Raw genomic sequence first — 15,971 nt, 5'->3', positions numbered from 1 at the left:
GCACAGTAAAAAAAGAAATGATTTTTTTCTTTCTTAGTAAGGAAATTATTTCTTCTTTTCCTTTTCCTCTTCTTCTTGTCATTTGAAGCTTTTGGGGCATGAAGAAAGGCAGGTGCTTGTTTTCTGTCTTTTCTCTAGATCTAATCTCTCTCAAATTTCAAAGCCTATTTTCCTTAAGAAAACCTTAAAGTATATGAAATTTGAAGAGTTTAGACAGGATGTTTATCTTTTTATAGCCTTTACCTTTGTTAATTATAACTTGTGTTGTAAGCTCATATGGAGGAAAAATTAATGACTTTTATAGGCATTCAGCCACTTGATCCTGTTGTTTCTTTGTCATCTCCTTCCTCATTGTCATCACTGAAATCTTAACTTCTTTCTAATCTGGGAATTTCTATTTCTCTCTGGAACTCATTTAGGTCTTTCTAACTGTTTTGCTTGCTTCTACTTACCATTACCAGAAACAACACAGTTCGTCTTACACACTGAAGTAAAATGTACATCTTATCAAATATTGCTACTCTTGAGGACAAGAGTCAAACTCCTCAGCATGACACAGAATCACCATTCTTGTCTGGCCCCTTCCTCTATGTTTTTCCAGACTCATCTTGTATACGTTTTTCTTTACCACTAATTACCTTCCTTCTTGAATCTTTTGTCCACTTGGAGAACTTGGTTGCTATCTCATGGTGAAGTTCAGCTCTTCCTGTTCTGTGGTTCCAGCACTTTATTTATGCTCAGTTACAGACGTAACACATTGTTGTAATTAATTGTGAACCTGTCCTCCTGTAGACAGTAGTTCCTTGGTAGGCAGGCTTAATGCTCCTAGAAAACTATGTCAGGTGTGGAATACATAGGCACTTTTTAAATACTTGAATATACTGTGGATTGGTAATGTTTATCATCACTAGGGCTTATAAGTCATTTGGTAATATCTTTGAAAGAAGAAATTTTCTATTAGAGTTTAAATCAGTGAGAAACGCTAGACATGCTTGATAGAAGGAAGTAGCTGTCAGAGTGGAGGGGGAAAAATTGGTTAGAAGTACATCAGATGAGGCTCATCAAGTGTGAAGACTGATGCCATGTCATATACCTAGGAAAACGATGGGTCTTAGTGGAGTAAGATGAGCTGGTGGAACTAGAGGCACTTAGTTTATGTCTAAAGCTCTAGACTGTTAATTGCTATTACAGAATATTTTAAGATTTCTCTGAAACCAGTGTTCTCAGGATAACAGTTAAATTTAGTGTCCACACTACTGACCACTAGCAGAACTATGTCAGATAGCAAAAGAATATCCAAATGTTCTTGTGAAGAAGACCGTGTGCTTTTGTACAGAATAAATCATAAGGCTAGCAATTGTTAAGATGAGAAAGGAGGCTTGTCCACTATAACTGGAGTGACTAGTCTTTCCACATTGATTGTGTGGGAACATAATGCCTACTGTGTACAGAGAGCACTCTGCTAGGTATTCTGGGAGCAGCAGAGGAAATAAGAGCCTGAGTCCCACCTTTGAGGATTATATTTTCATTAGGCAGAAAACCAGGGCCTCTGAAAGGATTTATCAGTTACCACAGCAATGTATTAGTAAGCACAGAGCAAGACATGAGAAATGGGAAAGTTTAAGTCCTAAAAAAGTACAAAACAAGGAATGATATCATTTTGATGGAGGAATGACTTCTTGGAGGGGTGAATTTTGATCTGAGTCTTTGAGGAGATGATGAGCTTGGATAGGCAGTGAGCGTCCCCAAATGGGTAGCATGATGGCACAACATAACAGGGGGAAGAAGAAGGGGCAGGACCAGTTCTGTTTTGTGTAAGGCAGGAGATTGGTTGATTGGTTGGCTAAAGAAGTATTTGTACGACTTTGTAATTAAGAAGCATTCTTCTATCTTATTATTATTTTATTTTTTCTGTATAAAGCCACTGGGTAGACGGTGTGATGGTTAAAGAGAAGTACCCTCAGGGAGCCTACATTCTAAGTGATATAAAGTGCACAAACGTAAGAAATAGTAGCTGAAGCTTAAATAAACTAGTGTATGATAAAGGATAAAGAGACAGTATGGAAAGGATGGGTATGGTTTGAATCTGTAAAATGGGATTAAATAATACCTGCTTTACAGGTGGTTAGAATAAAATGAAATCACATGTGAATTGCATAACACTTAATAGGCAAATTGATATGTGTGTGTTCTCTCCCTCCTCACCTCTCAATTCTAAGGTAACTGGTGCCAGAAAAAAAAAAAAGGAGAGATACTTGAAGGATGCACGATCAATGAAACTTTCAGAAGAGGTGTGCCTTGGGTCATGAAAGATTTGTGCGTTTCCTGGGTGAACATTATGAACAAAGAGGTGGCACTACAGAACATGCTTTTGGGAGCTGCAAGAGCTTTTGTTGAAGTTAGGTGGGAGAAGAGGTTTGAAAGGCAGGCTTGGAACCTAGAGCTTGGCTGTGCATATGTAGCGTTCTTCTCCTGCCCAGATCCCTCTTTGCACACTCTGTTGACTAATTGTTTACATGTCACCATGTTTCAGCTCTTTTGATAAAGAGGAATCAGGAGTCAATGAACTTTGAGTTCCCCACAGCAAATAGCATAGTCCTTTACACATAGTAAGGCCCTCAATACATATTTATTAAGTGAGTTGATAAAACAAACAGATATTTAGGTATATCAGAAATAAGGGCTCTATGAAGATGACACTTTGTGCTAATATTATATCAAATTATATAGTACAGTGTGGGAGAGAATATTGTAGGGGGGCATAGTGGAGTCTCTTGGAGAGGGCCAGACACGGTTTTCACCCTGGCTTATATCCTTTGTGAACTTGGGCAAGTCCTTTTGCAGGATGTACTTCTGTCTGAGACCGTTTCTTAGCAGTCTGCTCTTTTGGCCTGAGTTTCCTCCTCTCTGAATAGTTAGTACCTACCTTATAGAGTTGTTGTGAGGATTAAATGAAAACTAGCTCAGGGCCTGGCTCATATTGGGTGCTCACATAAATAGTATTAATAATCATTGTAATAGTTTTGTTACTCTTAATTCACATTGAACCTCAATATGAATATTTTGAGTGGCAAAATTCACTCTTGTACTATTAAAATATTCAGCAAAAATCGAAATAATATGCAGTGCTATTCTATATACTTCCTTGTTAACCCTGCTGTATTAAGTTGGAAATTCTGTTATGTCGAGATTTCATTTTGGAAATAATGACCTGTGAGACAGTCTGGGGAGGCTGTATCTTAGGCCCAAATCTCTGCAGTGGCACTTCCAAGAGTGTTTTCTTATCCCCTGCCTTGGGCTCTTTCAGGTCCTATACAAACTTGATTTTCTTGATCTTCACAGCAATTCCAAAATTGTTGATCATAGCTTTTTATCCCTATTTTGAGGCAACTGAGGAAATTAAGGCTTAGGTGACAAGGTTAGTGAGTGTGAAAGTCGTTTATAATAATGATTCAAAACCCCACACAGGCTTAAGTTAAATTTTGAATCAGTATCGATAATAACTAGGAAGTAAGATAAAGTGCAGTCCATACGAACACTTGGGAAGAATGGCTGAAAAACTCGACTCTTAAAACTGTCCTTAAGTGTGACTCTCATCTCATTAGTCTCCCAGGCTGTTGACTATGAAAAGTGTATGTAAGTTTCATTTTTCAAAGACACTTACCTTTTTGGTAACATAGAGTCACAAAATGACATATTATGCTATTTGTGGTTTTCACTGAAAATTTATAAACTTCAATTTTGTAGTGTTCCAAAGAGATTACCTATTATACTTCAGCAGTTAGCTGTCTGTCAAATGTTTTTAAGCCTTTATAGGGCAGGTGTGTTGTACTGTAATAAATACCAAGCCTGGACATTGTTTTGACTTAAAGGATTCATTTTAGTGTTTAAAAAGCTCTACAGTGGGATATAAAACAGCATCTTTGATTTCCCACTCACCTTGACTTCAAACCTTGAAGTCAGCTTTGAGAACCTTGCTCCGTATCCACACCAGTTATCAGGTTCTGCATGTTCTTTTCCTCTTAGCACATGTCAAAGCAAATGGTTCCTCCTTGAAGCCTACCGGAATCTCCCCTCTGATGTGTACTTTTTCAACCTTGCTGCACCCCTGCTACTTGGCATTTAATCACTCTTAGATTTACTAAACCCACTACTGAGTGTGATTTTTTTTTAAATTTAAAAACAAATCTCTCTATTCCAGTATGAGACAGTGGCCACATCTTATTCCATACTGTGTTCCTACTGCCTCACACAGTGTCTGGCACATAGTGGGTACTTGGCTTCATGATTGAGTGAAATTAATTACTTTGATTATGGTGGAACCCCATTTTTCAGACCAGAGATAACGCTTCTTTGTAATATTCAAAGACTAAATTGAGCAAAGAAGAAAGAAAAAGCCAAATATTATAGATAATAATCTTGAAATTATGTAGTTACTGTGGGCTTTGTTATTGTTGGCCTGCCAAAAAGCAACTCAGGGTTAAACCAGAATCTTTTATTTTACTTCACAAGTGGTAACTCCCCTGCCAGTGTTAGTAGATTTTTGTTGGTAGATTTATTTAAAAGATCATGATAAACCTAACTGGATAAGGAACAAATGAATGCCCCCAAACTAGATCTGTCTGTGACTTTTTATATTAAGTGAATTTTTCCCCCTGCCTACCATTAGGAGGGATGTAGGTTTTGAAATTCAAAGCAGGGACCTTGGAGTTTGTGGTGTCTGTTCTCTTGGGGAATATGAGATCGCGGTGCATAGAAACACACCCCAGTGTCAGGCAGTAAAGCGAATCCTGCCTGATAGCACTCTAGATAATGAAATGGAAGGTTTGTGTCTGAGTGGCCAGGAATCTTCCATTTTGCCTTATTACTGCAACAACCACCTTGTCATCTAGAAATTACCAGGAGTTCCCCTGAAGCTGAATGCGGTTGGGCATCCGTGTGCCAAGGTTGAAGAGCACCAAGTAGGTACTTATTTATTAAGGCATCAGTCCAGCAGGGGTTTTATAAGCATAAAACTTCAGATAAGTTTTAATATTGCAATACTTTTTGTTATTTTTGAATGTTTCTTTTACTCTTTTTTTGGACTTTGTTGAAAATCTTTTTGTTAGCGAGCGATGTTTGTATTTGTGACCCTCCTCCAACCCCTAAAAATTTAAGAATACAATTTTTAGTTATTGTAAGAAAAAAGGCAAAACGGTTGTTAAAATTTTGAGGTCACTTTGAGCAATGATTATTGCTTAAATGCTTTGGAATGAAATATGCTAAATTATGAAGATCTGTGCTTTTTAAAAACATAAGCATTTGAGATTCATACACTGGGTTTAATACCCCCTTTATATTTAACATTATTATTTAGGTTGATAAGGTAATATTTAATAGGACTATTTAAGCATGTAACCTCAAGGATAGCTGAAAGGTCCATAATACAAAAATTATAGCTGTTTAGGAGATGAAATGCATAAAGGTATATGAAAAATGTTTCATTATAACATGTAAATTAACACTTTTGGACTAATTCTAACTCCAGGATTATTTTTTGTTGCCTCATATAATGTGTTCCAATTGACCCATTTGTCACTTTTATGAGCAGCAAAAGTAAATTTAGTTCATCTGCATATTTATATACTTTAAATAGACCAATGTAAACAGTTTCTTATCTGCCATATGTTGAAATGTTTTAGTAAAGTAAAGACATAACTGCCTAGTCAACAAAGATGGCATTGAATTGCACTGTTTTGGAAAAAAAAGTTAAGTGAACTAGATGCCTGTTAATCTGGTTCTTTAAATATCATAAACAAAAGTATCAGAATGTGTTTCCAAGGACAAAGGCGGGGTTTTCCGGGCTTTGATTGGTTGCTGCCTTGTCCTGTCCCACAGCCATCCTTAATTGGCTTTGGGTAGATTGGAATCACATACGCAGGGTGACATTTATTACTTTCTAGTTGTTTCTTTGCTCTGAGCCCTGAGATTCCCAAGGAGTAACTGTAAAAGATTTCTTTCATTTTGTCCATGATCTACGAGGGGGGATCATTCTGAGAAGAGCAGGCATGAGTTTGAGTGCGAGAAGAGTCACTCTGCCTGCAATCACGCCAATAGTTCTGCAGAAAAGGGTATGTGCCTCCTGCTTGTTTTCTTTTCTTTCTTTCTTTTTTTTTCTTTTCTCTGTGTTTATTAATATGTTGGAAACTTTAGTTACGTATCCTGAGAGAGACTGTAATTCATTGAGGCTATAGGTAATTAAAGGATATATTATTGGAATTGGACTAGGGGAAAAAATGCTGTGCTAGAACATCTCTGTAGTAAAAAAAGCTCCGTGTAAAAGCAGTTTGGTCTCAATTTCAGGTCATTGTGATTTAGAGACTGTATTGAAGCCTTTTCTTTTTCTTTTCCTTCTACTGTAACTTCAGGCCTTTTTGCCTTTAGTTCAGTAGGAAATCTGCTAGCTATTATGTGTTATATTTGTTTACTGAGGAACAGTTTCTTTGTTTCACTATAATTCATAATACATCCATCTTCAATGTTGAATGGACTATATAATTGTTTTACTGTTTAAACATATGGCACCAGTTTATTATCCTCTTGTTTCTACCCATTTTCCTCTAGTTCTTTTGAATTTCAGCCTATTTGCCTAAGAAAAACTTTCCATTAAATTCCCTATGAAAGGGCTTTCTGTTAATTATTAGTGCAGTCAATCCTGTGTATGAAAATGTTGCACGTATTAGTTTTTTGTAAAGTTTATTTCCATGTCTTACTTGAAGCATTGCATTTTATAAGCTAATTAATATACTGTGTAATGTCACAATTAAGTAAAACTGAATATACTAAACTTCTCTTGTAAATATACTAAATTAGAACATTGCATTGAACTCCTTAAAGAGTCAAATCTGTTGCACAGAAAAAGAAAACACCAAAACACATTTTTGGCAATCTGCTTTCTGAAAGGTTTTGGTGACACTAGAAACTGTAATGTTTATTTCCATACTCGACTTTTAATAGTTAACTGTTAGTTAACTATTAGTGTATTTCATTAAGTCAAAGGTCATGGTTAATTTGTTTGAAAATGACAGATCTAACGATTAGGGTCTTTTGGTTTTTTTTAAAGAAGTGTCTCTTTTTTATTGTTCCTAACTTTTAGGTTTTCAATTTATTTTCTTATCCAATTGATCATTTATTCACTAGGCACGTTTTACTTGGCATTGGAATAGTAAATGGTAATTTTGCCAACATTTGTTCTTTATCTTTCTTAATGCCTTTCGTTCATCTGAAGCAACTTTAATTAAAAATATTCTGCTTTGAGCTTGAATCTTTCCTTTGATTTAGACTTAGTAATGTATTAATAATGACCATATAGATTCCCTGACTCATTGGGAATGTGAAAAGTATATTAAAATAGCATATCAAATCTCTGTTCTTATGATTGAGCTCTTCTGTGCAGTTAATATTGTGGCTTAGATTGACCAAGAAACTTTCATTGTGTGGTCTTTTGGATGACAGGTTGGTATGGTGGAAAGCATAGCACCTGGGCTCTCTGTTTCCTAGCTGTGTGACCTTGGGCAAGTCATATAATCTCCCACAGTCATTATTTCCTCACCTGTAAGATAATAGCTGAGAGATTTTTGTTAAATGCTCTCTTCAGTCTTATTCATGTCTATAATTCTATGAACCAAATAATATATTTTGTATTTTCACAATTTTAGTGAAATATTTAAACCATTTCTTATTTTCCTAGAGAGAGTATAAAACATTAGAAAAAGATGCTGTCCTGTCGTTTTCAAGGACTTGAGCAGTTAGTCTAGGGGAAATTGGTATAGTAAAATGTGGTTAGAAAATAGCTGCTAGCACTGACTGGTGAGTAGCAAAACAGGATTACTCTGGAAAGCTCTGATTATAATTGATGTTAGTTCTGATCTGCCAGTGGACACATCATTGTGGTTTCTCTTGGTCTTTTATAGTAAGCTTCTTGTTAGGTTTCTATTATAATAATTACATAAGTCACAATTCCTTAGGCCCAAATCCATGTTATTCCTTTCCAATGAGTACCACGTATTAAGTATTCATATAATTTAGCACATCATCATTTGCTGAAAGTCCTTTCACCTGACTTTTAATCCCCAAAGGACCCCTTGTCTATAAGATTCTTCTGAAAATCTTGGTATCTCTTAATTTAGGAATTGGGTATTTTTCTGACTAACAAACATTCCATCTGCTTTGGTTACACTGTGACTTTTTTTTTTTTTAAATAGATTATTCCACACTTGTAATTGACTTGTCACTTTCTATATGTATCATAATTTAAGATGATCTTATAAATTAATATAAGCATTTCTCAGAGTATTTGGAAGGCAGCTTCTCATTTTCCCGAGAAGGCAGGTGCTTTTTGCACAGGTTTAGCAGAAAGTTTGTCCATCCTAATGAGTAGCTCTTGCAAAATAATTTGACAACTAGAATCCTAATCATCTGAAGAGCTGTGAGGGCATTTCTGAAAATGCTTAATAGCCTAGGGAGTAATTTTCTTATCAGCTAGTGTATCTGCTCTAAGTGGCCATAAGATTCTCCTGAGAGTGGTTAGAAACTTGCATTTTAAATACAGCCCTTAACATGGTATGGGTCTTTTTTGTAGCAGATCAAATACACTTTGATCTTTGAGGAACAGAGTATTTTGGTAGACTATCAAGTAAATTGGAAAGAAATTTTTGGCTTCCTCTAATTCAGTTAGGATCTGATTGCCTTGATCCAAGTGAATCAAGGTTCTAGTGAAGAAGGTTTTATCATATCCCTTAGAAATTGTCGCATCCTCCCCATGTGTTCTGAATGAATCCTTTACCTCTTAGTTTTTTTCTCATATAACTACAGGTTATGCCTTTTGTTTTTCAGATGAGAAGACTGAGTCTTTTAGGTGTTGAGTGACTTACGCAAGGTCACCCAGAAGGTCAATGGCAAAGCTAGAAATAGAATCTAGGTCTTGTGACATCCAGTGTGTTTCTCCTAGATCCGTGTTCCTCCTGAAATTAATATGTTAATGAATTGCCTTATGGTGTGTATAATTGCCATTAAACTTCTAGTCTGCAATTAGCTTAGGCAAATCCTTTCTTCTTCCTCTGCAGCTCCACCAACTCCCATATGCTCTAGTGTAGAAAACACTTTATTCAAAAAGCAATTGTAGGCAGCAAAGTGAGTGTGAGTGATAGTGTATGTGTGTGTGTGAGAGAGAGAGAGATGGAAAGACAGTTCATACCCAGAGCTCTAGATTGGTATGTTACTTCAAGAAAACATTTTAAGGGTCCAAAGAGTTAACAAAAGACTCAAGCACTGTAAGGTATAAATTAAGTGCAATATAAAATTCACATTCTTTTTCTAGAAAGCCTTCAAGGTCAGAAGGCCCGCTGTTCATATTCTGATTCTGTGGGGTAGGAGTGTTTCACGCCTCTGTCAGATTAACATTGTTTTTCAAATTATGTTTACAGGCATTTCTTCATTCTTTATCCACATGACAATTACAAGAGATATTCCTAAGCACGAAAGAGCCCGAAGTGTCTTCTGAAATTGCAGAGAAAAAAGGGATAATTTTTAGAATATATTTTTCTTAAGATTCAGATCCTTTTGCAAATCTGAAATTCATGAGTGTAATACGGAGCAATGCTGGTTATCAGAAGGTCCAATTCCCCATCTATACAAGAGAATAGTTTGTTATATTCATTTCCTTCCTCAAACCATTAAATTACTGCTATGATTTTTTAAAAACTACTTTGTAAGAATAAAAGAATACAGATCTTCATATCACTTTCTGCCCAGAAACTTTTAAATACCTACAAAATCCTTCCAAATGGACGTAGCATTCCGTGCGCCTCAGGGCCTGGGTGCACTGCGGCTTCCCAGGCTTCAGAGGAAGCCTCCACTCCAGCACATTGTTTTCCTCTGTGTGCTCCGAGCGTTTGATGTTTGTCTCTCTGTACTTCTGCCCCTAGTCTGTGCTCTGTGGCCCACAGACAACTCCACACTCCTGTTTGTTTTTCCAAAGGCTGTTGATTGTTTCCTAGCTCAGGCTGCAGTACCACCCGGAAGCCTTCTAAAACTCTTTCCCATCTATCCTAATGGTGTCTTGATTCAGTATCAATGGGTGCACCTGTTACTCCTTGCTTAATTCAGTAACTGCTGCCATGTGACATCAATTTTTTTTATTACCTTTTATGATATTTAAGTCTTATTAGCTATCCATAGGTGTGTATCTTAGGCTTTCTGGCTTTTCACATTTTGACTTTTAGTCTTCTCTGTATATCTTGTGTATTTTTTGCATATCTTGTACTATGTGCTTTTCAAAATTCATCTTTTTTGGTCTTACAATTAGATTTTAAAAATTTAAGGGAAAGGCTCTTTGAATAAAGTGCATTGTCAGTTATAGGCTGAGTTTAATTTCATGTAACCAGAAAACTCAAATGAGGGCATATTCAACAGGGAAGAGATTTATTTTTCTTTCACTTTATAAGAAGAATCATTCTGAAGCTGTTGTAGTGGCCCCACAACGTCCTCAGGCAACCAAACTCCTTCTTGTTTTCTGTTATATCTTCCTTAGTGTGGGTCCCTTTTCCTTTTATGTTCTCATTCCTAGGATACAAAATGGGAAGACCAGGAGCCTGCTGGCCAGTTTCTGTCAGATGTTAACGTGCCACCCTGGCATAACCGGGAGCTTCTGCTTACATCTTCCTGGCCAGGATTGTGTCACGTGGTCCACCCTGGACACAAGAGAAGCCAGGAAACGTAGGCCTTGAGCTCAACACACTGCCCTCCTCATCAGAATCAGGATTCATTAGGGAGGGAGAGGGCAAAGGTGGCTTTTGGTGGGCAGCTGGCCTTCTCCACTATAGGTGCCTCAGAAATATTGGGCATTCATTAGATATTTGTCCCTTGGATTTTTATTGTCATGCCAGATATGAAATATGGTTATGCTTTTTGAACAAATGTATTATATGACTTGTATAGGGAGAGTAGAAGGTGTGGTAAGTGGGGAGAGAGCAAGTTTTCTGAGTATAGGAGGGTAATGGAGGTCCACAGATGGTGCCCTGGGTTTAGATGGCTGGCTTGCTTGGAAGATGGTCATGATGGGTAGTGAGTATTGTTATTGCTGTTTATCTGGAATTCTCATTCTTGCTAAACTTTGGTCTGTCTTCTGCCCTTTTAATTTTTGTACAGGGTAACTTAGTTGCATATTCACCCAGGAAGGGTGCTACATAGATGAATGGTTTTTGTATTTTCACAAAATGTTCCCTTTCTCAAGAAGTGAGTTTTTAGGACGGGTGACGTAGTAGCGATTGCTTGCGTGTTTCGGAGCCAGGAACCCCTGAGTTTGAGCTCGCACTGTCATTGACGAGTGGTGTAACTTTGGATGTCTGCTTTTAAACCTTTCTGAGAATCAGTTTGTCTGTCTTGGGGATCACAGAACGGTTGTAAGGATTAAATAGAATAAATATTTAGAAGTACTTGACAGAGAGTAGAAGCTCAACAAATGTGAATTCTTTTTTTCCCCTCATCTGTGAAATTGCATGTTTTACTAGTTTCATAAACAATTTAAAAATCTCCCTATTGCTATGAATTTAAATTTTTTGTGCCCTGTCCTGTTAAGGTGGTTATCCAAAAATTTCCTTGTAGCAAATGAGTCAAACAAAAAGTGGTTGTCTTTGATATAATGCATCTAGAAAGAGAAAGACAATATGCTTTCAAATGCTTCTTCCTTCTGCTCCCTTTCTGTAACTTTAGGTGCACTCCAATTTGAACTTTAAAAATTAATCCAACTATTGTAATGCTAATAAATATATTTAATCTGGAATCATAGATTTAAATATAATAAGATAAGTGGTTAGATTATTTCTCCTTTCACTATTCTACGGAGTATCAGGCAGGGGCTTCTGGGTTGTATATTTGAAAGAGATAAATCTGTGGCTGGTGTAACACATTGTTTCACTAGACACAGGAGATGTTACTGGAATGTTAGCATATGCTGCCAGAGGGTGTGTCACTTTTGATCATCACTGGATTTAACTGCCCAGCACAGGGAAGGTCCAGAGTTAGTATATAATTACTATTTGTTGAATAAACACCGTTTCTCAAAAATGAAGATCGGCCTCTTTTGATACTGACCTGCTATTGGATTTTCCTTTTCTACGTTTGTCTTTCTGTTGCATTCGCTTCATTTTTCCTGGGTTTCATACCTTGTGCTGGAAAGCCGTGCACACAGGGCCCACCTGAACTGGTCCACCCTGCCTTTTCCTTACCTTTGTCCAGCTCCAGCTTGCTGCTGTGGGCAGTTTGGTGTACTCGCTGCCCACCACACACGCCAATAAAAATAAAAACAGCTATAATGTGTTGAGCACTCATTACACATTCTCTTTCATTTTCACAAGAACCCCCAAAGTTGGTAGACAAACCTGGTTTGGGATGGGGAAAGTGAGGCTTGGAGAAGTTAGGTGTCTTACCAAAGCACACCACCCAAAACGACGGAGGCAGGCTTGAGCTTCGGAATCGCATGGGTGCATGCGTGCTGCGGAGCGTTGTCCGTGCAGCTGCGGTGCTCTGCCATCTCGCCTATAGTCCACTCATCGGACAATCTCACCTTTCCTCCAGTCTGCCTTTTGCTCTCCTCGTTATTTTTCTCTTTTTGTGCACTCGGTCTTGCCTCAAAGACGTAGTGACTTAACCATGTGTCAGCTGTCCTTAGAGCTTAGTGGGACTGTAGGAGTCTGTTGAGACTTATCATGAATGCCTTGTTTTAAAAAATTTATAATAATAATGTCTAGTATTAACTGAGTGCTATCAGTTTGCCAGCATTTTGTCCATTTTCCAGTGTAAGGAATCTAAGACTCATAACTGAAAAGCTGGTGGTGTGGGATCCGATCACAGAATAAATAGACTCCAGCATCCCTCACTACCCTAAGCACCTGGGGTAAACCTCCTTGGGAGCGGGTCGTGCCTTATATTATTTTGTAAACTACGATGCCTGGTCCACGTTTGGCAATGAAGGCAGATTAAAAATAGCTGGGCTGATTAACAGTCTCAGACTCTTGCTTGGGGCGGTCTTAGGGCTGGCTCTCTTGGCTATGCCCCAGCAGCCGAAGCCAAATCTAGAAAATAAGAATCTCTTTTTGGCAGAAAAAAGAAGCAAGACTTTTGGTAATTTCAGATATTAAGCCCTCTGAAAGGATAAAGATTTTTCTACCCCTGTGGAATATTAAAAATGCTTGCTCTTAAGACAGTTCCATAAGAAGGATTCAAAAATTATTTTGGCAGAAACAACGTGGTCAGAAAGTGATTATAGCCTTCTAATTGGACGTGCATATTTGGACATATAGGTTCAGCAATATTTGTGAAAATAAGAGGGATGTTATTTTATAGTTTCAGAAGTCAAATTAGTTTGAATAGTTCTATCAAGATTTGAAGAAAAATTTTGACATCGTCATTCTAAATGCCTGGGAGAATCTCCTCCATGAATCCCAGGAAAGACTCCTGGTGAGGTGATTTTATTTATCTATGAGTGTGTGCATGTGTCTATATATATGCCAAATATCTATCTACCCACCCCAAAAAATCCCTCTTATTGAAGTTTAAGGTACAGACATGATTTATCTTAAAAGTTCAAACAGTTAAGAATATTTAAAAATAGATTTAAACTTTGTTAAAAGCTTGTAATTATATTAAACAGGACCTCCATGGGGTTAAAAATACTAATGTTAAAGTTGTAATTTTCAAAACGAGTTTTCTCTTTGCGCCCACTGAGAAATAAAGGCGCCCTCTGCTGGCGGTTTCAGTATATGCCGTTTTTCTGGCGGGCAGCGCTGAGAAAAGTGAAACACAAAGAAAACCAACTTTTTTAACCTTCCAAAAGCTAGATACTTTGTGTATATGTATTTTTATGTTCTGATGTTTAATTATCTACGACTTTTATCCAAGATATTGTGTAGAAGCTACAGCTTAAAGCAGCACGAAAGTTGGATGAGCAGAGGGGCGAGAAGAGGATCAGGTAGCCCAGAGACGGTTCCATGGCCTGCCCTGCCAGTGACCAGCGGCAGCTCCACGGGCACCTCAGACCATCTCTAGCCCTGGCTGCTTCATCTGTAAAATGAGAGGATTTCAGTGGATATCCCAGAGCCCTTCTAACCTTGAGTATTTGATGATTCTTACAGTACTGATTCCTTTTCTTTTATAGGAATATGCTCTAGACATGTTTTGTACTGATATAAGTATTTAGGAAAATGAAGGAAAGGTAAAATTAGGAAAATGAGTATAAATCGGTTGTTCCTAGTGCTGTCACAGCATGGGAATGTTAGGTCTAGGAAGTGATATTGGGTGTGCTCTTAGAAGTTGATAAAATAATACTCCCAAATGTTCCAGAAGGACTGAACATAGCATATTTCATGGATTTTATGGCACCTTAAATTACAAGAAGCATCATTATTTTATATGCTTCCAGTTAAACTGTGCTATACCTTTGATGGTAAGTTACATCTAGATTTCAGAGAAGTTAAAGGTGAGAAAATGTGCTTTTAAAAAATCACTGAAATAAGGCAGTTCCTAAAGTGTTTCAGTTAATGGCAGGCCACTCGAGAATTGCAACGAAAGCTGATGTATCCTGGGCTCTAATAAGTGGTTTCTTTCCTCGTGTTTTCCCCTTTTCCCTTCTAAATACTTTTCCTTCCTCACTCCCCAACTAGTCCTTCTTTCTCACTGGGTGAAACAGTTTTTACTTTTTCACTTAGACATGTCTTACAGTTATTCTGGGAATAAACGATTGCTTAAAAACTGAAAGGAGATACTGGAATAACATTGTGTCCAACATAAGCATGACCAGTGGTTTTCTGCTTCAAATATGAATAAGCATTAGCACTTGTGAAGGTTTTTTCACTTCAAAGATGAATTAGTCAGCATTGGCATCTTCACAGGCATTAGACGAGTTTTAAAAACACCAGGGCTTCAGGAACACTCCTTTGATGAAGTTGTTGGAAACATGAGTGTGGGATTTGTGATTTGACCCCTCTTTGTTATTCCTAGCAGATTTAGCTCCTAAAATAACATATGTATATACATATGGATATGTGCGTGTGCATGATTTAGGATATTTTTAGACTTAGTTTTTAATGTTTGCCTTCTTTTGTAAGGAAATCGGAGCTTTTTTTTTTTTTGCTTTTTTTTCCTACCACATAACAGAGCACATTGTTTCCAGGGCTTCCAGTTTCTCGCTTCGTAAAATCGAACCCCGACTTGAGTTAGGGTCTGTCTTTCTACCCTCTAGGGAGAAAGGAAGCCAAGGAAGGAGCAGTCTGCAGGGCTCTTGGCCTGAGAAGGAAAGCAGCAAGGGTCAAGAACAGAATAGGAGGATAGACTAGAGTAGAGGGGCTTCAAGGAGACTTTCCGGGCCTCCTTTGCCTGCAGACTGTCTTTCCATTCTTGGTTGGAAGCCTAGACGTGGCATGATTCGGCAGTGTCACTGATCCAAGCTGTCAGGTGTGGCAGTGCTAAACCGCCTGCCATGCCAAGTCTGGAGCATTTCCGGTAGTGAGTCCGTACTGGGCCTCTTTGGCCAGAAGCTGGATGGGAAACAAATTAATACATCACAAAACCCCATTGTTGCCATTTGACTTCATACCCAGAACTCCTGGAAGATCTGTGGATCCCTGGTAGTACAGGTCCTTTAACTCTGAATTCATCTCTTTATCCAGGCTTTATCCTATCTCCTCCAGGACTATATAGGATGGTTTCATTCATCACTATGTTTCATGGTTCACTACATGCCAGGCATTGTTCTAACTGCTGGCAATATAACAGGAAGCAAGCATTGACATCATCCCTGCTGTCATGTGGCATTCTGAGTGGTGAAGGCTGATGGATAGTAATTACATAGTTGTACACATGCATACATGGAAGAGAGGGCCTGGACCTAAACTTGGGAGGGTCATCAAAAGCTTCCCCACAGAAATAATGTTTTA

General features: G+C 37.9%; 1 protein-coding gene across 3 annotated transcripts in view; it reads left to right on the top strand.

Annotated features, from left to right (window-relative positions):
• The window catches only part of GRB14 (growth factor receptor bound protein 14), a 121,148-nt gene that overhangs the window by 54,421 nt on the left and 50,756 nt on the right, over positions 1-15,971 (top strand). The window contains exon 1 of one of the 3 annotated variants that reach the window (XM_001493621.6): positions 5,819-6,110. The exons of the other annotated variants lie outside the window; for them this stretch is intronic. Coding sequence (XP_001493671.2) covers positions 6,048-6,110 — 63 coding nt within the window. The 5' untranslated portion in view covers positions 5,819-6,047. Of the gene's footprint in view, positions 1-5,818; positions 6,111-15,971 lie in introns of those variants that run through there. 3 annotated transcript variants of the gene reach the window in all.

This window comes from Equus caballus, chromosome 18 (genome assembly GCF_041296265.1).
Source record: "Equus caballus isolate H_3958 breed thoroughbred chromosome 18, TB-T2T, whole genome shotgun sequence".
NCBI classification, from domain to species: domain Eukaryota; kingdom Metazoa; phylum Chordata; class Mammalia; order Perissodactyla; family Equidae; genus Equus; species Equus caballus.
Note: the sequence above shows the minus strand (reverse complement) of the source record. Positions and strands in the feature narration are given on the sequence as shown.